The sequence below is a fragment of the Carya illinoinensis genome, chromosome 1, assembly GCF_018687715.1.
Source record: "Carya illinoinensis cultivar Pawnee chromosome 1, C.illinoinensisPawnee_v1, whole genome shotgun sequence".
Taxonomy (NCBI): Eukaryota; Viridiplantae; Streptophyta; class Magnoliopsida; order Fagales; family Juglandaceae; genus Carya; species Carya illinoinensis.
Window position 1 is genome coordinate 48,324,684 of NC_056752.1, and position 24,235 is coordinate 48,348,918.

At 36.5% G+C, this 24,235-nt stretch overlaps 3 protein-coding genes across 6 annotated transcripts; 1 reads left to right on the forward strand and 2 right to left on the reverse strand.

Annotated features, from left to right (window-relative positions):
* Nucleotides 1-2,368: 2,368 nt before the first annotated feature.
* On the forward strand, nt 2,369-12,680 carry LOC122279625 (protein STRUBBELIG-RECEPTOR FAMILY 7-like). 3 transcript variants are annotated; one of them, XM_043090374.1, is made up of 17 exons: nt 2,446-2,589; nt 2,857-2,978; nt 5,871-6,003; nt 6,107-6,178; nt 6,264-6,329; nt 6,421-6,492; nt 6,572-6,643; nt 6,985-7,056; nt 7,144-7,209; nt 7,319-7,381; nt 7,472-7,770; nt 9,261-9,544; nt 9,682-9,953; nt 10,682-10,814; nt 11,326-11,462; nt 11,580-11,736; nt 11,935-12,680. In XM_043090374.1, exons 3-17 carry the CDS (start codon nt 5,888-5,890, stop codon nt 12,079-12,081), a joined length of 2,028 nt encoding a protein of 675 aa, XP_042946308.1. In that variant the 5' UTR covers nt 2,446-2,589; nt 2,857-2,978; nt 5,871-5,887; the 3' UTR covers nt 12,082-12,680. The 3 variants fall into 3 exon arrangements, with proteins under 3 accessions (XP_042946298.1, XP_042946308.1, XP_042946317.1); XM_043090383.1 differs by having other exon boundaries at nt 2,451-2,589; nt 2,854-2,978; XM_043090364.1 differs by lacking the exon at nt 2,857-2,978 and having other exon boundaries at nt 2,369-2,589.
* Nucleotides 12,681-13,173: 493 nt separating this feature from the next.
* LOC122279640 (26S proteasome regulatory subunit 7A-like) lies at nt 13,174-17,834 on the reverse strand. Its single transcript, XM_043090394.1, has 10 exons — nt 17,663-17,834; nt 16,594-16,675; nt 16,037-16,128; nt 15,875-15,952; nt 15,383-15,444; nt 14,877-15,021; nt 14,529-14,747; nt 14,248-14,429; nt 13,916-14,091; nt 13,174-13,667 (listed from the first exon to the last, which is right to left on the reverse strand). The coding sequence occupies exons 1-10, from the start codon at nt 17,747-17,749 to the stop codon at nt 13,510-13,512; spliced, it is 1,281 nt and encodes a 426-aa protein (XP_042946328.1). The 5' UTR covers nt 17,750-17,834; the 3' UTR covers nt 13,174-13,509.
* Nucleotides 17,835-18,860: 1,026 nt separating this feature from the next.
* Nucleotides 18,861-23,876, reverse strand: LOC122279649 (uncharacterized protein C23H3.12c). 2 transcript variants are annotated; one of them, XM_043090412.1, is made up of 8 exons: nt 23,194-23,876; nt 23,031-23,095; nt 22,839-22,937; nt 22,359-22,406; nt 21,023-21,092; nt 20,790-20,861; nt 20,001-20,129; nt 18,861-19,181 (listed from the first exon to the last, which is right to left on the reverse strand). In XM_043090412.1, exons 1-8 carry the CDS (start codon nt 23,401-23,403, stop codon nt 19,047-19,049), a joined length of 828 nt encoding a protein of 275 aa, XP_042946346.1. In that variant the 5' UTR covers nt 23,404-23,876; the 3' UTR covers nt 18,861-19,046. The 2 variants fall into 2 exon arrangements, with proteins under 2 accessions (XP_042946346.1, XP_042946339.1); XM_043090405.1 differs by having other exon boundaries at nt 18,861-19,190; nt 23,194-23,871.
* Between the last annotated feature and the right edge of the window lie 359 nt (nt 23,877-24,235).

Below are 24,235 nucleotides of genomic sequence, written 5' to 3' on the forward strand. Positions count from 1 at the left end.
AGTAGGCCTGTTCATCTGAGTAGACCCAAATTGAAACTAGGACCGAGTTATACCGGGTTAGAAACGGGCTGAAATCCGGGTTTGTCAAAACTTGGATTCCGAGTTTCAGATTGAACTCGGGTATTTTTTTTCCTTAAAATAATAAAAAAAAACTTGCCTAAATGTATATCCAGTATTTTATTTTTTTTTATAAAAAACAAAAGAATAAAAATCTGAGAGACAAATGGTTATATTTTCACTACTAACAATTTTAGATTTTCCCTATCTCCTAATTTTTTTCTCTTTAGAAAGAACCCACCCAATGGATAGATTGGCCTTGGCCCCATGTGTTGGTGCCCTCGATCAGATGTCGAGGGACAAATTGACCCCATGGCCATTTGCACCACCCCGCCCGCCCGCCCACTCACATTGAAACACAACCAAAAAAGAACAACAAAATCCAAAATCAACCCAAGTTTTTCACCAAATCTGTTGATTTATCTAGAAAAAATCACAACCTTCTACTCCAATGAGACCACGACGAGATCGCAGGTTTGAGCAAATAATCACGACCATTCGAGACCATAGTTGTCTCATAGTCAGAATCTTCAAGAAGAGAAAGTGGAGGAGAAGGAAAAGCGGATGAGGCAAGAGGTCATAGTTGACAATATTGGTGTTTGTCTTATCATCGAGTTGTATGCTGATGTGAGATTCCCGTCCAACTGGGTGTGTAGATGGAGTAAACCAAGTGTAAAGTGCAAGTGCGGCTAAGGTTTCATTTGTTGAGAGAGAGAGAGACGGGGGAGATGAGATTCTGAGACAGAGATGAGAGGCAAGAGCTAGGTTTTTTTTTTTTTTTTTTTTCGGTCCCTTATATACAAATCCAATTAATCGGGTTTTGAATATGGAATCTGGGTTTCATACCCGAATCTAGATCGGATAAATCCGGTTATCATAATATAGGTTCCGACTCGTATTATATCTAGGCCGAAATTCAGATATCCAGGTTTCGAAACGAGCCAAATAAAAATCGAGCTTAGATGAACAGTTCTAACGTAAAGTAAATTTACATATAAATCTGTGTATTAATACTAATTTTTCATATTTAAAATTTAATTAATATTATTTTTAATAAAATCTATTTTATGACTAATTATATTGAATAGATACATATATTAATACGCGTAATAATTTATAACTAGATTTTTCTTAGCAATATTCATCATCTATCCGTTCTGTACAGCAGAGGACGCCTTGTCCGTGACTACGCATATCAAACTTGTTTGGTTTGGACAGAGAGAGAAAGCCGAGGCAAGGAACGGGCCACCGACTACCGACAGGTCTAATTGACCGTAATGGTGGCCCAGCCGTGGGTCCTCTCTTCGCAATCACTCCATATTTGTCAACAAAAATCCTTTCTTTTCCTCTTTCAATTTTCGTATCTAAATGGCATCACTCTTATTATAACCAGATTTTGGTTGTTTGGTATATTTCTCATTGACAACATCATGTGTCCCACCCATAGAAACACCTGTCGATCAGCCTGTTTCTTTTCTATTGTTTGTTTTTTTATTTAATGATGTGTATCATTATTTGATCTAATCTATCATCGTAATCATTTGGAAATAAAGACAAGAAAAGGGAAGATTTTATTACCAAAACTATCGGATTTGGTATGCAAGTAAAGAGTTTGGTTTGGGCAGAGTGGCAGTAGTTAAAAGATCTAACATCATGTTCGCTTGCGTTCACTGTCATGTCTTCTTCACGGTGGAAAAAAATCGATTATTTTTAATTTCTTCAACATCACTCTCCTCCCGAAGAAAGAAAAGATATATATAGGTCATGGCTTCGAAGTAATATCTGACTACGTCATGAGAGCTACGGGTAGGTTGCCGTAGCCATTCATTTATTAACAAAATAAATGAACTTTGGAAAGCTACGAAAGCTAATAATTCCGATAAATAATTTCGTTTTTTTTTTTTTTGGGGCAATTCCTATGGTTTTATCTTATTTGATTCCTTCGTTACAAAGATAATGAAAATAATTTCTTAAAAAAAATAATGAAAATGATATCGTCTTGTAGCATATGGGAGATAAAATATTCGACGCCAGGGGAAAAAAAATACTAGTGGTCAATTGTCAAATTGGGAATAAAAAAAAAAGTAATAATGATACACACAATAATTTTTACAATATATGATATAAAATGAAAATATTTTCGTAAAATGCTGCTATTTTTATATTATATTCTATAATGATATCACTTATTTTAAAATATAATTATGAAATATGTTGTGGGAAATATTGTGTAAAATTAAGAAAAAATGTAAACAGTGATAAACATTAATGCTTTATGTGGCTTTGGATTATTCTGAAAGTTGTGCCTGCCAGCTTTTCTCGGGCACGGGCTGCAAATGTAGGATTACAAGGTACAATCTGTCTTAAAGTAGAGGTAAAAGGAAAGGAAAAAGAGAAAGCATTTGGGTGGGATAATTCTGGGCTGAGAGAGAGAGATGTTGAAGGATTGGAGAGTGGCGGCGGCGGTCTTCAGCCTCTGCATTTTGGGACCGAGGCCCAGTTCCGTTGATGCTGTCACAGACCCATCAGAAGGTCAGTGCCTCAACCCATCTCCACTCCATGGCTAATCTTAAATCAAACCTGCATTCTCTTGGTGCTTCTCTGCTTGCTTCTCCTGGCTTCTATTTGTCTTCTACTATTTCTGGCTTGATAGTTAGTATTAAACTGATTTCTTGTAGTTCAACCTTTCCTTTCATATTTGCATGTTAGAAACGGTCTATACTGATTTTGGGAGCAGATAGTGGGCTTAAGAATTTGGAGAGGAGTTATCTAATGATGAAACTTGCTTCCTTGTAGTAGAAGTGCAAATTTGGGAGCAGATTGTGGGCTTAAGAATTTGGAGAGGAGTTATCTAATGATGAAACTTGCTTCCTTGTAGTAGAAGTGCAAAGCCACTTGCTTTATGGCCTACCTTTGGTGATGTGAGATTGTTGTCTGCATCATTCACTTTTTATTTGCAAGTGTTTTAGTTGCTGTCAGTTCTGGGTATTGATATGATTGGTAGGCTATGCTTGTGGTGACAACTTTTTATCTGTTACACATAGTAGTTGGGAAGGAATTCTTTTGCTAAATTTCATAAAATTTCAACGAAGTATGTTTTGTTACAATGCAATTGCTAGCCTTGGCATTCTCGATTTTTGTATTGATTAATTTAATATATGTAGCTACATCATGCCCATCTGAATGGTGTGGGTATTTCCCAGAACTGCAACCACTTTACTCATGGAATAGAGGACTTGGGATTGCAATTTTTGTCTTTTGGGGGACCATTTGGTGGGTCTTCGACAGAGAGGTGGAGATTTGTCTATAGCTATATATCTTCATGCAATATGACTACTGCACATTGGTATTGAGTACAATAGTCAGGGTTTAGAACGGGCTATTTAATTCAATTGGGATACTTTGTCATATGAAATTGCTAACCCAAAGCACACAACTGTGAATGACGCTTCAAATGATTTCCATAAAAATTGAATTGAAGATTGCCAAGCTTTTTTCCTTTGCCTTTCAGAGTTGGAAATGTTAAACATTCAGGGGATACTCTTGCTGATACTTGCTGATAGCTTGATGATCCTAAACTGCTAACTGATAGATAATATGTTGGTTAATCCTTTTGAAGTCAAATAACAATTGTTATGTTTGTTGCAAAAAACGTTGACAATAAAGTAAAAGTAAACAAGAAATAATCAAACAATCAATCACATGACATAAATTTACGTGATTCGGCAACGTGCCTATATTCACGGAGTTTTAGAGGATTTTATTATGTAGAGGAGTCACAAGATACACTTTGGGACAATTTTTCATTGTTAAAAAACAGCCATACTGTACAAAATAAGCATATTTTTAGGGTTACACGGCGGAAACACTAATTTTCACTTTTCTACAATATTCACTCGAGCAGAGTGTTGAGTGCACATCGAGCAAACTCTTTGTCTAGTTTTTGCTCGAGCGCCAAGTCGAGCGAGACTCGAGTGAACTTGTCTAATCTAGTGAACTTTTTGTCTTGGCTTCGGCTTGGCCCGATACGCTCCATGGCACAAGCCTTATCGAAAATCCACTTAAAAAACCGTAACGAATCATTATCGGGCCGGATCATCAAGTTGGGCCACCGCAACAATCAACTAGGCTCCACAAAACCCAACAATGTTGATTGATCCTTCTATGCTCTACAAGTTTGTTGGAGTTGCTTTTTGGACCCTTTCACTTTATTATCCCCAAAACATGTTCTTCTCCATTTTCCTTGAATGAGTAAAAGCGCACTAATGGAAAGAGAAAAACGGAAGGCTCGTGTGCATGCAAAATTTAAAAATTTTAGCCAAGCAGAACAACCGATCAGCTATCATTAGTTACTCGAATTGAGTAACGAATGACATTTCTAAAAGAGTTTCTATCCCAAATACAAAGCTACATCTTATGCATGAACATTGACCTAGAAAGTGAGAAGACTTCAATTTTCTGATTATTCCAGTCAGAAGGCATACTTGTATTGTACCAGTCCATAGTTCTACCCACTTTCATGTCAATGGCATCCATGGCAGCTAACTACTTTCTTATTAACAAATGCTTTTTCTTTCATTTATTGTGAATATATACTCTTTTGCTTCCACTGGCTTTCTGGTTCTGTAAGAAGATAAGGCTCAATAAAGGCACTTGCATGGTTTATATCTGTCATGACTTCTGAGACAAGGCAGTGTAGTTTCACTGATATTTGGTGGGGTAATTAATCGTATTCATGGATCTGTCTCCCCCTTATTGCAAAGGCTGATGATTATTAGTAAGAAAGGGAAATCTGTTGCACCCGTACCCTAGAAAGCTGATCTGAGAAAAGGCTGGTCAACTTTTTTCTGGGAATATGTCTCTCTAGAAAATATCTGAGTAGATGGTGACAGATGACATTGACTCGTACATTTTATTTTTATTTTTTTATAAGCAAAATTGACTTGTTGACCATTCTATGGGGGGTATGCAATGTTATAGATAGGAGGACAGACATTACAGTACAAAGAATGAAGCCATATCTACTGATGGGATAGGCTATCATGCATTATCTATGTGTCATAAGTATGCAGCCTACATCATTTTAACCTTGAGATGATATTGTGCTACTATAGCATATATAACTGTTGAAACGAGAGCTTTGCTCCCGTTGAGTCATGTCATCACATTCCCCTCATAAATATTATGATTTGCTAATTTTATTTTATTTGCCTATAAAGACCTTATGGTTTTCTTTCCATCATTCACCCTCAGTGCATATTTCATTAAATGAAAAGTAAATAGTATATGTAATTACATCAAAAGTTAATAAACGAAAAATAATATAGCTGATTACATTGGTAATTTTCATTGAAGAGCATTTTAACTCATGCTTTTTGGTTTTCACAACACATGTTTTTTCAGTTTCATAAGCAGTAAATTCATAAAACTTATTGATTTTTCAAGAAAGCTAAAGAGCCTATAAGTAATTACTCAAACATCATGATATTTTTCATCACCAACATGGAAATAAGGAGAATGAGGGGAGAGAAGATCAAGAAGCTCAACCAATTTTCAGAAATCAATGGGCTAACATTCATACGTTTTTTTAATAGAATTCAATTATCATCAAATGACTCAAGTATGCTAGCTTTTTTTTCTATGGATACTCAAGTATGCTTAGTTATGTATAATATTAATTGTTTAGTAGGTTCAGCTATTCTTGCACATGGTATACACCTATGCCATGGCAATTTTTGACTAGTCTAGAAATTTGATTCAGACTTGAGGTTATATTATATTCTTATTCAACTTGTGGCATGTTTGATCAACAGCTGCTGCTCTGAGGGTCATGTATAGCAGTTTAAATTCTCCTCCTCAGCTAACCCAATGGAGTTCAACTGGTGATGACCCATGTGGCCAGTCTTGGAAAGGCGTTACTTGCACAGGATCCCGAGTGACAGAAATGTGATTCTCTATTGCCCCTTTCATCCCTTGATAGAGTTTGTCCTTAGGCATCAATATGAGTGATAATCTTTTCATAGGTGCTCTTTTTCTAATTTTATGTCAGTAAATTGTCTGGGCTTGGACTTTCTGGATCGATGGGGTACAGTCTCTCAAGTTTGACCTCGTTAATCAGCCTGTAAGATCAAAAGTCTCATTTGTCATATTGACTCATTCTTTTCTAAACTTAATTGTTTTGATTGGGTGATTTGAAAATTTGGCAGAGACATGAGCAATAATAATCTTGGAGGCGAGATACCATATTCACTTCCTCCAAATGTGTCACAACTGTATGCTTCATATGCCACTTGTTTATTGTCCTCTTGTTTACTCTTTCCTGTCCGATTATGTTGATTTAGGAAGCTGTTCTCTTGCCTGCAGGAATCTTGCTTATAATACATTTAATAAAGGCATCCCTTATTCCATTTCTCAGATGGCTTCTCTTAAATACCTGTGGGTAATTTTTTCTTGTTCATTTTTTGAGGCAACTTTTCCCGACATTCAAACTAAACATGCATTTTTGGGGGTGTAGAAACATCAGTCACAATCAACTACAGGAACAACTGTTTGACGCCTTTGGACAACTTTCTTCCCTCTCTACATTGTGAGATCTCCTTTCTCCCTCCTATGAAATAAATTAACAAAGCAATCTAGATTTTTTCTACTTTGACTGAACTGACAAGCTGCAAGCAAACTCACTCCCTCTGTCTGTCTGTCTGTCTGTCTGTCTCTCATTGCAAGTTGCACCATATTTTTAGTATGCGTTCAGTGAATTTTGACCACATTCTTGTGTAATTGGTTCTTTTTTCATGTATAATTTTTATCTTAATATTTTCTGAAGTTTTTATGAGTTCCGGTCACCTCAGTGTGTGTGGTGAGGTATTGTGATATTTCAAGTTGGTTTTGCTTGAAAGAGCCTGTGACAATGTCTATTTCCTTCTTCAGGGATCTCTCGTTCAATTCTCTGCCTGGCAACCTCCCACAGAGTTTCAGCTCCCTCTCAAGTATGACCTCAATGTAAGTTTTGAATGATTATCTACTGTTCTAAGGGTACTTGGTAAAGAGCCTGATCCTCTACTGGTTAATTTATCTACCTTTACACAGGTATTTGCAAAACAACCAGTTTACAGGCAATATTGATGTCCTTGCCAATCTTCTCCTGGAGAATCTGTGAGTAATTAGTGTTTTAAGTTCAGTTTAGCAGGACGCTCACATATTTCTCTTTCCTTGGTGCAACCTTTATTTCATCTGTTCAAGTAATTGTGTTTTTGTTTCGTAGGAATATTGAAAATAACCATTTCACTGGCTGGATTCCTAAACAATTGCAAAACATTAATCTGCAGTAAGTATCGCACAGTATCATCAATTGTATTACATTCTTCATTTGAAAACAAAGAACCTACAATTTGAATCTGAACAATCTTCATGACAGGAAAAATGGAAATTCATGGAGCTCAGAGCCTGCACCCCCACCTCCACCTGGTACACCTCCAGCCAGAAAAAGACCAAATCACAAATCTGGTGGCAATGAAAGCCCATCAGATGGTTCGGGAGGTGGCAACAAACCAGGAATAGGAGGCGGTGGCATAGCAGGAATAGTCATATCCATCTTTATTGTTGGGGCAATAGTTGCATTCTTTTTAATGAAGAGAAGATCTAGGAGGCCATTGTCAGATATTGAGAAGCTTGATAATCAGCCCTTTGCTCCTCTTGCTTCAATTGCAGTCCAAGGTAACATTGGCATCATACATTTCTGTTGAGCATTGTTAGGTATTCATTTTTTTTTTTTTTTTGTTGGAAATACTTTGGACACAAAAGGATTACACAAAAGCAAACCTACAAACTGAATTTACTTTTATTGTAAAGTAAATCTAACGGATCCCATGAAACCACATTGCTTTGTGGGTTTACTTTTGTGTAATCTCTTTATGTATGTAGCAGTTCGCTCTCTTTCTTTTATTTTTTTTATTTTTTATTTTTTTTTATATATATAGATATGGTATTAACAAAGAACAGTTAAGCATCAGTAGAAATGCTGAGCTAAAATTCTCATGATGCTTACTGATTTCTGATGAGTTAAGCATCATTAGAAATTCAGTCCTATCATTTGATTCAGCTTGCTGTTAATGCTGTTTCCTTAGGTTGTTTTATGGTGCACACAGTTGTTGACTATCCTGATTGGAAATAGAGAGATGAATACTGTTAACCCTTTCGTCCCATTTCACCTTTTCTTATTTCTTTTATGGGATGTTGCATATAGATGTGCACTTTGAAAAAAATTTTCATTGATTCATATTTTACTTATTTTGGCATATAAATGAACAATAGAGGTGGTTTGAAATATTAGAGAGTCAGCTTCTGAAAGTTATGGCTTTTATATGAGTATGTATCCTCTTAAAGTCAGGTATAAGAAGATGGACAGACAAAAAATGGATGGGGCAGTGTTATTTACTGCTAACTTCTGTACCTTCTTTCTTATGACTACTCGAGTTATTTCCACTATTTGATATTTTATTGGAGTCTATCCAACTAGGGGTTTATCTTGTATATAGCCGGCTATGCCTTTTGAGTTTTTTAGTGAAATTCTTGATCACCTTTAAAAGCAGAAAAGGAAAGTTATTAAAACTTATTATTTCTGTTGCAAACCATTTGACACCAAATTGAAATTTAGATTTTAAATATACTGACCCGAGATTGGAAGATATCACAGATGCCAAGTAATTGCTCGACTACAGAGTTCAAGGAACTATGCTTGCTTAACTTCATGGTCTGATCCATTTTGTTGTCTGTACATGCAGTTCATTCAATTCTCCATTGACTATATTACCATAAAACTTGTATCAGTGAAAAAAGAATTTATAGCTGAAGAAGTCAAACAATATCTAATAGTCGGGAACAACTATGTTGTGTTGATTTACCTGTTTCTTGGTTAAACCTATTTAGGCATCCAAAATTTAAAACTCATTGCCTGCTAGGTAAATACTCTTTACTAATCTCGCTTATATCATAGTCAGTGCCATTGCCTATGCTTTTCACATTCAAGCAGTTCTGCTTCGATGGCTTTGGTCTCTTCTTGTTCTGACTTTGAATGCTCCTTAACTGTCTTTAACATTAACATTATATTGTTAGAGACAATTAATGAGGATTCAGTCATAACAAGAAATTAACTGACTTTAACATTTTATTCTTATCAATAAATTGTCTTCAACATTTTATTACAGAAATGAAGGTGGTACAAACTTCTTCCGTAATCAAGACACATTCTTTTGATACTAATGCCTCAATAAATCTTAGACCCCCACCCATCGATCGTCACAAATCATTTGATGAAGATTGTTTCCCACAGAAGCCCATTGTTGCCAAGAAAGCTAACATAGCTCCTATAAATGCAACATCATATTCAGTAGCAGACCTGCAGATGGCTACTGACAGCTTCAGTGTAGAAAACCTTCTGGGTGAGGGGTCTTTTGGACGTGTTTATCGAGGTCGATTTGATGATGGGAAGGTATAGTTCTCAAATGCTAAGTTCGTTTGCCATGTCAATGGTTCAGTGTTGCATCCTTATTTATGTTTCAAGCTGAGAAGTTGTAGGTACTCTATTACGATGGTACTGATCTCTACTTGTTTTTTAAAATGTTAAAGATTCTTGCTGTGAAGAAAATAGATTCATCTGCCCTTCCTGCTGAATTGTCAGAAGAATTCACAGAGATGGTTTCAAACATCTCCCAGCTGCATCATCAAAATATAACAGAGCTAGTTGGTTATTGTTCAGAGCATGGGCAGCATCTGCTAGTTTATGAGTTCCATAAATGTGGCTCACTTCATGACTGCCTGCATCTATATTATGATTACAGCAAACCGTTGACATGGAACTCCCGCGTCAAGATTGCTTTGGGGACTGCACGTGCATTGGAGTAAGTTAATTGTGGTTAAATGGCCAAAAGAAATCATGATTTCCATTAGAACTGCAAAGAAAAAAAAAAATTCAATTAATTCACTTGTTCCTTGATCTCACTATCATATATGCCCCCTTTCATCCCCCAACCTCTTTTCTTTTCTCTCTCTCTCTCTCTCTCTCTCACTTTTTTTTTTTTTTTTTAATCCCAATTGGAAATATATGGCTTCAGCATCACCATTTGAATGAATAATAACTTAATAGCTGTATCATAGATGGAAAAGGAAAAAATGTGGATATTTATTGTGTAATGGTACATCTACCAACATTGACATCTATTGCTGCTTATGGGACTCGCCGTTTCATTACCGGAAAAACCATTTATTATTATTTTTTGGCAGGTGATCCAAATTAGAGCATTACTTGTTGCTATTATGAAGTTTAGCGAATTGCCAACAATTCTTAGGCATTTTTTGGGTGACTCATATTTGTATCGTATTTGGAAGGAGAGTCATATCCTTCTGCTTTTAGCATTTTTAGTTAGTTGCACTATGTGGCAATGGCACATCCGGTTTTCACTGTACAAAGATACAGCCAGACTATGCTATGTGAGATTTAATAGTTAATTCGTTACACTTGGCCATGCTGAAAAGAGAAACTGGGGCAACCTAGTTTTTTACAGAACATTGTACATTTATTCTCTGTGACACTTGCTAATGAGTTGCCTGATACTCATGAACTGTTCAGGTACCTACATGAAGTTTGCTCTCCATCTGTAGTTCACAAGAATATCAAGTCAGCCAACATTTTGCTGGATGCAGAACTGAATCCTCACCTGTCAGACTCTGGCCTGGGAAGCCTTTTCCCAAATGCAGATCAGGTAAGTTATGAGCCTAGTTTACAAATTGTTGATGTGAATAATTTTATGTTCCAGTATCATTATACAACTCTATAGGAACTTCTCATGATCTGACTTCTCCTGGCGCAAATGATTTTTGAAGACAAGATGGGTTATGATATCATCTGCTATGTCTGCCTCTGTTTGTTTCTTCACTCAATTGTTGCTACTCACCAACAGTAGAAGCCCTCTGCATGAGATTTTTCTTTATGTTGATGGTATACTATATGTTTGTTAGGTTAATTCTAGATATCTAATAGCTGAAAGTATTGACTGTCCTGTTCATATATTGATGCTTACCATTTTTTGGTCTTTCCAACTATATTACTGTAAAAGAAACTTCATGATATGAGTGTAACAAATTAAGATAATTAACCAACTGTTCAGTATTGGAACATTTTGAAGCGTGCATATTGCATGTTCACTTGGTTCATATTTGAATTGATAGCCAATTGTGCAGAACAGTGATCAAATGTATTTGTTTCACTTGCAGATTTTGAGCCGGAATGCAGGATCTGGATACAGTGCACCTGAGGTTGACATGTCTGGTCAGTCTACTCTTAAGAGTGATGTTTACAGTTTTGGAGTGGTGATGTTGGAGCTTCTTAGCGGGCGTAAACCATTCGATAGGTAAAGCATAAAGATACCGTAGTGTGATATCATCAAAGTTGAAGTATCTGTTTCTCAAGGTTTTAGAGTATGGTTAATTGTGATCTTTCTGGTTTTTATATGAACATTTTTTGACAGCACGAGGCCAAGATCTGAGCAGTCCTTGGTTCGGTGGGCAACACCTCAGCTCCATGATATTGATGCTCTTGGAAAAATGGCTGATCCGGCCCTTGAAGGGCTCTACCCTGTTAAATCTCTCTCACGGTTTGCTGATGTCATCGCACTTTGCGTCCAGGTAATGAATAAATTAGAATTTGGAGTGCATGTTCAAAGCTCATTGGTAGCAGGAATTATGCAAAAATGTCTTTACTTTGCCAGCATATTCTGGAGGATTATATTGTATGTCTAGCTAATGGAATTGATATAAGAATAATCACGAATCTGCACTGATATTCAACTTTTAATCTTTAAATTTTTTGTTTTTATGGGGCAGCTGGAGCCTGAGTTCCGACCGCCTATGTCAGAAGTGGTTCAAGCGCTTGTTCGTTTAGTGCAACGAACGAACATGAGTAAGAGAACAATTGGAAATGACCTAGGAGCATCCTCCCAAAGAGCCATCAACCCAGACACGCACGAGTGAATCCATACCTCCAATGTCTGCAAAATTTTTCTTTGATAAAACAGAGCAGAAACAGCAAAGTTTCTTGGTTTTTCTTCTTTTTCCTTCTTTTTTGCTTTCTACTCCCTGAATGTAGCTTGTACATACTAGTTATTTAGCCTGCTGCACCTGCACCATTTGTTACCTGAAGTAGAAGCCTGTGCTATATGTTTGTTGACATTATATATGGTTAAGCATTATATCAATTACTGAAAAGTTTTAAAAAATGGAACCGGGTGCTGAAACTGACTGCGATGTTAATCGTGCAAATGGAAAGACCTGCAGTCCTGAGTGAGTGAGTCCAGCATAAATATGGCATTTCCGAAGGGGACAGACAGATTTTGGAAGCCATGCTTGGACTCTACAACATGAGCAAAGTGGTACCAACTTATGGCTGAAAACATTACAGTACCATCTGAATGGTTGCTTTCTCGCCCTTCTTACAATTTGAGTGGCTAGCTTTTTCGTTCATCAATCCAACGCACAGTTGAGCCGAACTTGTACCCGTCAATGTTGCAATCCAAAAGTGATATGGAGTCTGGACACCACAATTAGATTATATAGCTTGGTTATCCATAAAATGATATGGGCAATATTTTTTTCTTATTTTTTATAAGAAAGTCGCGTACTACTTCCTTAGTTGCCATGTTGAAGTGAAAAAGACATCTAACCAAAACTGGACAAGGGTAAAGTACTAAACAGTAAACTGTATCTAATCATGTTCATAGGAGTTGAGTGTTTTACGTCTTTCTCAAGGCGACAAATCGAGGGTATTTCCATGTAAGTTATGCTCAAGATTACTTATGCAGCCCTACTGCACCTAGATTGAGCATGGTCGACGAAATTTTGCCACATTGTTGGTTCTTGGCCGCGGGTTTCAACTTTTTCTATTTCACCCTCCATGCCGGTTTCCAGTTAGATTTTTTTACTCTTGATTTTTCTGTGGGGGTTCTATCTGTTTAAAATCCTTTGTGGGATTCGATTTTGACATTTACCATGCAGGGGTTTCATTTTTTGCCGATGCCCCATATGAAATGGTGCGGACGAATTTAAAATGGTCAGATCACAGATCAATGGGCTAGAAAAAGCTTACATATTTCTCGTAGTTCTAGGTTGCAGCGATTCCACAACCAAGGAACAAAACATTCACAGCATAAGATGATAAAACATGGCTTCAAACACTTTCATTAACTTTGACAAAGCGAAACTCACAGCAGCACAAGTGGTCTATGAGTTATGCGGCACGTGATCCAGCAAATATTAATCCGAGTAGAAGCAAGTTCAAATGATAACTAAGATGTTGTCAACAGCAGCCCTCAAATGAACCCAAGTGGCTCATGCCATCCCAACTTTAAAAGATGTGAAAGTGCTTTCAACATTTTCTTGGGAAAGGAAGCAAAACAGCTGGGCTCAGTTGTAGACCATGTACTTGGGAGTCGCACTGAACTTCTGGTATCCCTTGATGACTTTGTTCACTGCATCAAGGAAGTCTTTCTCCGTCACAGTCTTCCTTCGTGCTCGGATGGCATACATTCCAGCTTCTGTGCAGACGCTCCTTATGTCAGCTCCTGAAAGAGATATCCATGTCAGAATGCCAATGTCCAAACATATACCTAGCCTACTGGAAAAATAACAAACAGGCAGAGCCCTGGTAAATTACATCACGAAGGTGACAATTGGAAATTGAACCTCACCCAACAAATGCAAGTTGCAAAGTAGAGATATCCCATCATATTAAGCAAAATCCATGACAAACGAAAAGCATTTTATAACACGGACAATTGAATTTCAACCATAACAAGAAAGTAATTCTGACCAGTTGAGTTTGGGCAAAGCCGAGCCAACAATTCAAATCGGACATCTCTTTCGCAGTTCATTGTTCGTGTATGGATCTTAAATATCTGTGTCCTACTCTCCAGATCAGGAAGGCCAAACTCAACCTTACGGTCTAATCGTCCAGGACGTAGAAGTGCTGGATCTAGGGTGTCAGGCCTGAAAAAAAGGGAAAAGCAAAATCCAAAACATGAGCCAGGCTATTGTTAGAAGCTTGTGTGAATGCATCCCAAGAGAGAACTAGTTCCATTTCAGAAGAGAACACAGTTCACTGCCAGCCAGAAGTGCTGCAACAATAGGTACTACTTAACCAACCTATTTGTAGCCATTAGAACTTTGATGTTTCCACGTGCATCAAACCCATCAAGCTGATTCACAATTTCAAGCATTGTACGCTGAACCTCATTGTCTCCCCCAACACCATCATCAAATCGTGCGCCCCCTATGGCATCAACTTCATCAAAAAATACAATGCAAGCCTTTTTTGAACGTGCCATCTGCAGCAGATATAGCAGTACTCGTTAAATGACTGACAATTCAAACAATATGAGTAATGAAGAGGAGTTTGAAACTACTGAGCTTGCACAATTGGTAACCTGGAAAAGTTCTCGAACCATCCGAGCTCCCTCACCAACATATTTCTGAACAAGCTCACTCCCAATAACACGGATGAAACAAGCATCAGTTCTATTAGCCACTGCTCTAGCTAAAAGTGTTTTGCCCGTACCTGGAGGACCATAGCAGAGGACACCCTTAGGAGGATCAATTCCAAGCTTCACAAATTTCTCAGGATGAAGCATGGGCAGCTCGACAACCTAAAGAAACCAACGTCAGTAATGCATGAAAGCAAACAATCTAAGGTGACTAATTAGGTTGCATGTAATGATATTGATTCTCTCGATAAGAAAGAAATATATCAATGAAAAATAACATGGGCTACGCACTTCCCGCATCTTTTCAATCTGCTCCTTGCAGCCACCAACATCATTATATGTCACATCGGGCTTTTCCTCCACTGTCATCATGGTCACACTCGGGTCAATTTTTGGAGGCAAGGGAATTTGGATCTGATATTTATTACGATCAACCCTGCAATGACAGAATGGAAGTCAATTCAACAAGAAGACAAACATTATATTCCACAAACACAACAGAGCACATGTTCTCTTTCTTTATCCATCTCACAGAAAAAGAAAGCCAAAATTTTGGAAGTCAACGCCACAGACATCCATCTTAAATCTATATTTCTGTCCTTAAGTACAAATTGCAATACAAATATGAAAAAAATAAGAGTAATGAACCATCTCTCCTTGGCAGCAAACTCCATGATAGTACCGTTGTAAGAATGCAAAATAAGGAGAAAAATGGATATTCTGAAAAGAGATTATTAAAACATGCATAACACAAATTTTGAAGCAAATTCTGTGAAGTTAACAAATAATAAACCTACCCCACACGCATGCCTTCTTCTATGTCAGTTGGGGAAACCTTGTCACCCAGCCCAACAACAAACTGCAGTTGCGAAAGTGGAAATCAAATCAAGTCCCATTGTTAAAAGCATGCTCAGGGTAAAATGTTAGAGATAATCCATAAAAACTTGTGTTCTGGCATGTTTTCCAGGAATAAAATATAAGAGACAGAAAGCAATTTCAGAAAGACCAGGAATCATTAAAAAAATCAACCGTTCTAAATCAAAAAAATATATTGTACATATTTAGAAGGGAAAAAAAAAAAAAAAGAAAGAGAGAGAGAGATAGAAGAGATCATCCTAATTCAAATTCAGGGTAAATTCAAGCTTAGAAAAGAAAAACTTCAACGATAGGACAACGTGAAATGATGGATTTCCTTATGGTTTATTAAGAAAAATCTCACATTTTAAACCTAACAGATAATTTACAATGTACCATGCCAAGTAAAGGAAGAATTAAGAATAAAAGTATACCTTTGCAATTTGCTTAACATTTATAACGTACTTGGCATCTTCAGTGTTTGGATTGATGATCTTTGTGCATCTTGCCACCTGATTGACAAACCATGGCAATGCTTGCAGATTATATACATACAAAATCTCACTGCTAAACAGAACCTGAAGTGAAAGACACACCTGCAGAGGCTGCTCCTCCTGCATCATTTGCTTATCGGACACTAGATCCCACTGGCTTGGTGCAGCTAGACCAGTGTCAGACTCCTTAATGCCTATAAAATAATGCAGATCAACATTACAAATTTAAGTATTCAGATATTTTGCAACAGCTAGGCTGTGCAGTAAAGACAATGAACAGAAAGAAGAACATATATCAAGTTCTAACGCACATACAACATATAGAATAATGCATATGTAGCACATTTTGATAACTGAAAGGAGTTTAATGTTAAACTAACAATTTTTAAAATCACTAACCAAGTAGGCTGATACTAGGAATCATCAAAAGGTACTATGATGCACGTAAGTAAACCTGAAAGTAACTCATCAATCAATTTTTAATATTCCACATCTTTTTCGCATATACTTATCAAATTGGATAACTTATGTGCACATGCAAGATTATGCTACACAACATTTTAAATTATCACCTCTATACCAATCCCTTCACAAGTCAATTACACAAAAGAAGAGAGAGAGAGAGAGAGAGGGGAGAGGGGGGGGGGGGGGAAGCATACCACATAGATCGTTGACCTTCTTAGCCATTTCCTTAATTTCTTTCTCTACTTTCTTGATACCTGTAGAGTAGGGACCTAAACCCTGCACAGAGCATTAAGATTGGTAAAATAGTCTAAACAAATATAACCAAATTCAATCATCTGAAATACTGGACCGTAATGGATGAAAAAGGGGGTGTGAGTGGGTGGGAGAGAAGGGGGGGAGGGGGGGATTACGTACAAAATCAGCCCATACATAATTAAACTGAGGTATGCACATTTTAAAAGGAAACAGAAGGAAGGAAGCCCCTGAATAGACTCAACAGTTGAAGAAATTAAGATAGATGCTCTCAAGACAGGGTTATGTTGGTCTTGGGTTAAAAGGTTGCAAACTATTATCCTCGGTAAGATTGCATTTAACCAACCTGGAGGATATTAAACGCAAACAGCCCAATTCCTTCACTATCAACTTTTCAGATGAAAGAAAAATTAGCAAGTTTATTGCCAGCGAATACGTGTTACTAGTGATTAAAACCAGGTAAACCGTACAGTGAGACAGAGAACAAAATCTATCGTAGAGTCCAAAAATCTTCCGTTCTGAAGAGCATTCTTTGTCAGCGTGAATCAATCCAAAACAATAAGTATTCTACTGAGAAATCATACATTCAAATCAAGAACTCGTATATCTTTTTTTTATCAGTAAAATCAAGAACTCTTATATCAACCAGACAGATAAAGAAAACAAATCAAACCCGTTCTTTAACATGGATCGATAACAGGTAGCCTAATTTTGGATTATTTTTACCGAATAATCTTCATAACCAAAAAACAATAGAAGCAACGAGGAAAAATTTCAATTATCGAAAAAACCAAAATAGACGATAACGATCCTATGTAGAATGTCAACAGAAAAGTGACGGAGCAATATTGAGAACAGCTGGATTCAGCTTCGACAAAACTAAGTAACTGTACTACCTAAATTAAAAGAAAACCAAGACCCAAAGTTAAACCAGAGAGCCTATGAATCAGAGAAAGTTAGAAAAAGACACAACTTAGGGTTTGAGGGAGAAATAGAAAAGAAAAGTCATACATAAGTTTTAAGAAGAGCAATATCATCCTCGTCAAGTGGACGAGGGTTCTTCTCGTCCTTCAAATCATCTTCGGGCTCTGGCGCCATACGGATCTGCCGATGCTGTCTCTGTGCTTTTCTTGCGAGTGAAGAATAGTTAAAACGAGAGGGCAAATATGTTTTCTGGTCTTAGCTGAGTCATACCCATTGCTACTTATAAAGGGCGATCCGGAGGGTGCATCCGGGTCGGTTTTGGTCTTTCCTCTTTCTATTAATAACATTTTTTTTTTTTGTAAGTAAAAGGGCGTACCTAATATTCTATTAGGAAAATTTTATACACCATATTATTATTTTATTCTGATTTTATTATGTAAAATATGACATATTTATTATTAAATGATAATGAAAATAAGATAGAAGTATAGCATTACTCTAATTATTAATTAATAATTTTATAAATTATGAAATTCTTAATAAACATATAATTAGTGTTAACATTAAAATGCAAACAATCAAAAGTTTGGAAATTAAATATGGATTTGATCTGTGAAGAGTGACTAGCCAAGTTTTGACTTCTATTTCCATTTAATGTAGCTCAAAGTTTCACCTAAAGGACTTTAGCTAGTTCAATGTAGTTCATTTAAGTATCACTAAACTATATTTCAAATTTTACTAGTATTTGACTAGGCCAAGTCTATGCTCTAGAGTTTTGTCATATATAAATTGGTAAATGTATTTAAGAAAAATTTATAAAAAAATAATTTCAGTTATTGATATACTACTAAAAATCATGAAATTAAAAATTAAAAAATTAAATATTATAAGTAAAATATAAGTACATATAACACTACTCAAGGTGGTATATTGACACACCACTTATCTTAAGATCCATTATATTTTTTTACTCAAATCCCAATCATTTTTTAACATAATCGATGTAAAAAACTTCCACATCAATAATGTATTGGATGTGTAAAAGATAAAACTTTTAACTAAATTTCCCCATCAATTTTTTGGTTGTTGGACCCTTTTTATACCCGAGACTATAATCTTATTCACAATCTATACGACCAAAAAACCCAGAGAGAGCTCTATTTAGCTGATCATATGTAAGAGGGAAATTCTACTAATAATATCTCAATTATAATTATATTTTTCAAAATTAATAAAGACGTATTAATTCCTTCTTTTTCCAGTAATAATGTCGGTATTAGGACGCTTTGATCCAAGGTGCCTTGTATATTCAAAATCTATTCAATCGCTCATAGTTTAAAATATGGGGCACAGTTATTTTACTACCCAATATTGAAAAGGGCCAAAAAAATAAAATTAGGACAACGTACTTCGTTTCACCAAATGGACTCTGAACATGTTACATTTCAGATGGTAGATATGACAACGTTAATTACATAAACACCCTGTATTTTAGAACATCATTTGTGTTCAAATCAAAGACCTTGCAGATGTCCGAAATGGTACATTTGCTGAGACCGTCATGCCCATCTCCACGATGAACAAGTTCCTCAAGTTCCTTTGACGGCTGCAAAACCTAATTACAAAGAAACATAAAAACATCGTTTATACCGCCCCAACAAAAATCCACACCGGTTGAATCTTTCCAATTATGTGTGTGTGTAGCAGAATTGTCCTATTCAAGAAAACTAGAAAATGCAATTACTCAACTTTAGTTGGCTTAAAAAGAGCTCGTTTGGTTTGGTTAAATCCAAGATATGTGCAAAATGATGGGTTTAATCAGTTTTTAAGATTTTCCACTTTGAAAATCCAAACCAAACAGGCATAGTTGGCCTATCAAGAGCCCCTTTGGTTTGGTTAAGTCAATGTTTTGTACAAAAAGATAAGCTCAACATATCCATGACCATGGTCAAAGCAACAAAATAACGGTTCACACAGAGAAAGGTGGGGATAACTGGTGTAAATACTAGTCCTTAGTACCATTACAAGTGCCGGAGAAGTTCTTCATGCAATTGTATTCTGTTAAATTAATAGCCCCACTGAATACCAAAAAGCACCATTTCCTCATGCAATCGTATTTGAATATACTAAGTTGATGACAAGATAACTCAGTATATTTGTTATAATCTATCAATATGTAAAACTCCATATCCACAGGCTCAAAACTACGAGGCAGTTTTTGACAGTAAACTACTGTCAAAACTACTTTTTTTTTTTTGGTTGGGGGCTGTGGAGCTTGGATTTCTGTTTTTTCTTTGGGGTGGGGGTGGGGAGGCTCAGATCATGAAAGACAAATGTAGAGTTCTTTGCTATGACTGATCTCAGATACCAATCAAAATAGCAACCTGGTCATCTTCACCATATCAGAATGTGTAATTGAACTTACGCATGGAAAACCAAGTGAATTATGGATCCCATGAAGAGAGTCACCATGCTTGTCCTCATTCCCGTTCCCTGTAGTAGAGTTCATAGTTGAAGAACTATCTGAGACAAGCTGAAGGAGCTTCTCACTTCCCTAAAACATCAGTATTAAGAAACAAAGAAAATGGGATGAAAATTGAATAGATAATACAGTGGCAGGACACAAAAAAAGCTGATGCTAGGGCCAACAACACCATCCTACAGGGAAAGACAAAACTATAGGCAAGGCAAATAATATAAACCAGAAAGTCACCATCTAAAGATACAACAAAGTCACTTACATATATCGTTAAAAAGAACAAAACCATAGTTTTCTTTTTTTTTCTTTTTTTTTTTTTAATGCCGATTCAAACTACATTCTTTTAAGTCCTCTGCCAATCAACTTGAAACATATGGCTATCTTTACTAGAGCATTTCAGGGGAGGACCCAAGCATCGGCTTTTTTTTTTGGGTTTTTTTTTTGGGGGGGGGGGGGGGGGGGGGGAGGGGGGCCTTCAAAATTGGAAAAATAAGTATATCTTAAAACTTAATTTTCAAAGGTTTTTTGTGAAGGTAGATTCCATTAAAAAAAATCCCCCCCAAAAAAAGAAGTCTTTTTATAGTTTTACCAAAAATTACATTTTCTGGTTCTGCCCCGAGTGCATTCATTAACTCCAATTTCACATTTTAGATTGTCCAAAGCTTAGTTTTACAATGTTCACATATCATAAAAAAAATCAGATTCCAAGTTGCAATATAAGTAGCATGTACACACCTGAAGAGCTCGCCAGTGAGAATAAGTGCGGAACAAAACCCAAAAGAATGGAATGTTGGGCAATGGTAAAACCTATAACAGAAACAAGAAGTAGAATAAGTAAAAAAGGCATTGTGATACAATGGGAAAATTGATTTGGATATCAAGCTATATCAATGCATATAGCTTCAAAACTTGAGAATCCAAATCACAGTGAAGCAGAGTTGACATTTTGAAGTGAAACACATACGTACAGTAAACACAGTTGTCACAGGAAGCAATGTAACTGAACCATAAAAGTACTTCTTGTGGATGATAGCTCCCCTGTAAATCAGATAGCATTTCAATATCAATGTTCTCCCACTCGCCAATAAAATTCAATAGAAATCAAATACAGCTTAAACAGACCTACAAGAGATAAATATGAATGTATCTAAGCATCAATGAGCTTTTTGTTAGTTCTGAGGGTCATTATCATAGAAGCTTTACTAATGGATTTTCATGTTGTTCCTTGTACATAAGGCTCATCATCCAGCACATTTGTTTCACTCCTATCATCCATGCCATTGGATATTTTTTGGGGTAAGCAAGCAAATAGAAAATAAATAATCATAGATCTCCCCCCTTCCAAACATTATTACATGAAAACCAGACCACTTCAGGAGGAATATGTCCTGAAGAGAGCTCAAGAAATATTAATATAGTCATCTTCAGACACAAAACTATGCCATTAGACATGATGGCCAGAATTTTGAAAAAATCACAGAAGCCTCTAAGAAAATAATATGCTGCAATCTTCCATATTGCAGCAACATGGAAGATTGTCCCAATATCCTTATGGTGGTCCATTTGGAGGGAAAGGAATGAAAGAAGCCTCAAAGATCAAGAGTGATCAATGGAAGAGCTTTGGAAATTGTCTTTCAATACTTTACTTCATTGGCCAGTTGTAATTGATTCCAATGGAATGAGTTTCCATGAATTTCTTGTATCGCTGAACTAGCAAGCCAAGGCGACACTCTTGTATATGTCCCATATACTTGGAATTTTGCCTATTCTTATGATCAATAAAATTTTGTTTACCGATAAAAGAAAAAAAGCCCCTGAGAAAATAATGCCTCAAGCTACTTTATAGGTGGGTTATGCACACTTTTTTTTGGCTGTTCTACCCAATTCCATTTCATTGCTCTACAATATGACTTTTCACATATGATGAGTGTTGTAAAACACTTTGAATGGTTTGAGACATACTGCAAAAAAAGTAATGCTACATCTTAGTTTGGCGTATGTGTAAAGATTATCTCCTGCCGACATAATCATCTTTTTTGCTTGATCTTTTGCAACAACTTTCCTAGTCTTCCCTAAAGACTCAATTTGGGAAATATTCTGGGGAGGGAGAGGGGGAGGGAGGACAAAGTCATCAGAGCGAGAGCCATCATAGCATATTCATTCAGAAGATCCAAGGTCAGCCCTGCTTCATTGTCAGATTTTCCAGCAATGGAAAAACTAAGGGGTGAACAAGTATAGCTGGTAAAAGAGAATTTAAACTTTGTACTTATTAGATGGAGAAGAAAAAGAAGGAAAAGAAATTACCTCATGGCAATATGTCGTAATCTTCGCCGCACAAGCCGTGCATTTAAACTGCAAGAATGAAAAATATTGTCAACATGGCAGAATTACAGAAAATAAAAAGGGTGGCAAAAACGAAGCCCTAGGCCAACTTACTTTTTCCAAGTTACATCCTTCTTCAGATGAGATGTCAGCCAGTGATGAAATAGTGAAGAATCAAAACAATGACAAAAATGTAAAATTGGATAGGAAAAAATAAGATTTATTCATCTTTCTGATATGAAAACAAATGCAAATGGCTGGTTTAATTTCTTTTTCTTTTTCTTTTTTAAATCCTTCTGATAGAGCAACAAACGCAAATGACTGGTTTGAGTGAGTAACGAACTATAGCTTACAATGCTAGAGCAGACCATCTAAAAACAGAGTGAAGATAAGAGTAAAGCGATAAGCTTTTGTTGAATTAAAAAAGTTAAGGCAACGCGAAAAAAAAGGAAAAGGCGAAACCTTAACGGGTAGGTAACTTCAACATTTGTGACGTCCTTTGTAATAGATTTGAAGAAAATCTCAGAGGGCTTAACTCGCGCCAAAAGCCGCAGTCCCAATCTAAATCATATACTGATCAACAGTGAGCGAAGAAAAACAAAACATTAATCGCAAGCGCGGTAAAAGGGATGGAAGAAAAGGACAGAAGCTCACCCGTGAATCTTGTTCTTGATGGTTCCTTGAGGCGCTTTCTCCAGACCAGCCCAAGCTCTATTCATCTTCATTAGAATCCAGCAAAAAATAATAATAATAATAATAATCAGTATTTCGCATCACTAGCAGACAAAGATGGAAGAGATAAAAGAGAGGAGAAGACCTTGAGAGAGACGAAATCGACGAGGAGTTCGGCATTAGCATTGAAGGGCTTGGGATTGGAGGAGATATCCCGCCACAGATCTTTCAATGTGGAAGGTGTTTGAGAAAAAGTGGAACCGGAAGAAGAAGAAGAATCAAGAGAATGATTAATGGATCTAGAGAAGCACCAGTCCCTCCCTCTTATCGGGAACACCACCAATCTCGCTCTCATGCTTTGTTTTTTGCTTTTTCTCTCTCTTTCTCCTGATTTTCCCTGTTATAGTCCACTTAAACCCTAACCTCGGAACCTAACGTATTTTCAATAGTATCATTCAAAATTCCGATTCCCCTTTGATATAATTAATAATTGAAATAGAATCAAAAGGAAAGGATCTGTATATGGTATATTCCAAGTCAATAATAAAAACCCACAAAGGCTCTGGCTTCTTGAGACGTTCGGTACAGCCGCGAAGAATACAGGAAGGAAACCAAGGAGAGATAGAGAGGGGGTTGGGGGTGGACGAAGCGGCGAGCGAGAGTGTCAGTGTGTGAGTGACGCGGCTACCGGTGGAGGGAAGTTAAGAAGCGGTGGACCAATCTAATTACGGGTCCAGTGGGTGTCGTGTGTTCGATGAGTCAGTTCCACGTGGGGGTTGTCTCTCTGTCTACCAACTCTTTGCTTTCTCCAACCCAACGGACATTTACCAAAGCCGACCCTATTCTTTACTTTACGAAAAATGATACGCACCTTCTTACTATTCGCTCTTTTTATATCAAATATTTAAGTTATGGATAATGAATGCAAAGATTTAATTAATTTGAAAAAAAAAACTAAAAACAAATATATTAAAAAAAATGATGTGTGGAAATTGGGAGGTTATGTACTATTATTTTTTTTTTAATTTTTTTATTCAATAATTAAAAAAGTAACTTTTAGTATATTGATATAATTTTTTATTTTTTTAAAATATTTAAATATGTTAAGAAAATATAAAAAGAAAAATTAGAAAAAAAATAAAAAGCCAAATTTGTGCTAGGAGGCACGCCCAACAGTCATTGCAAGG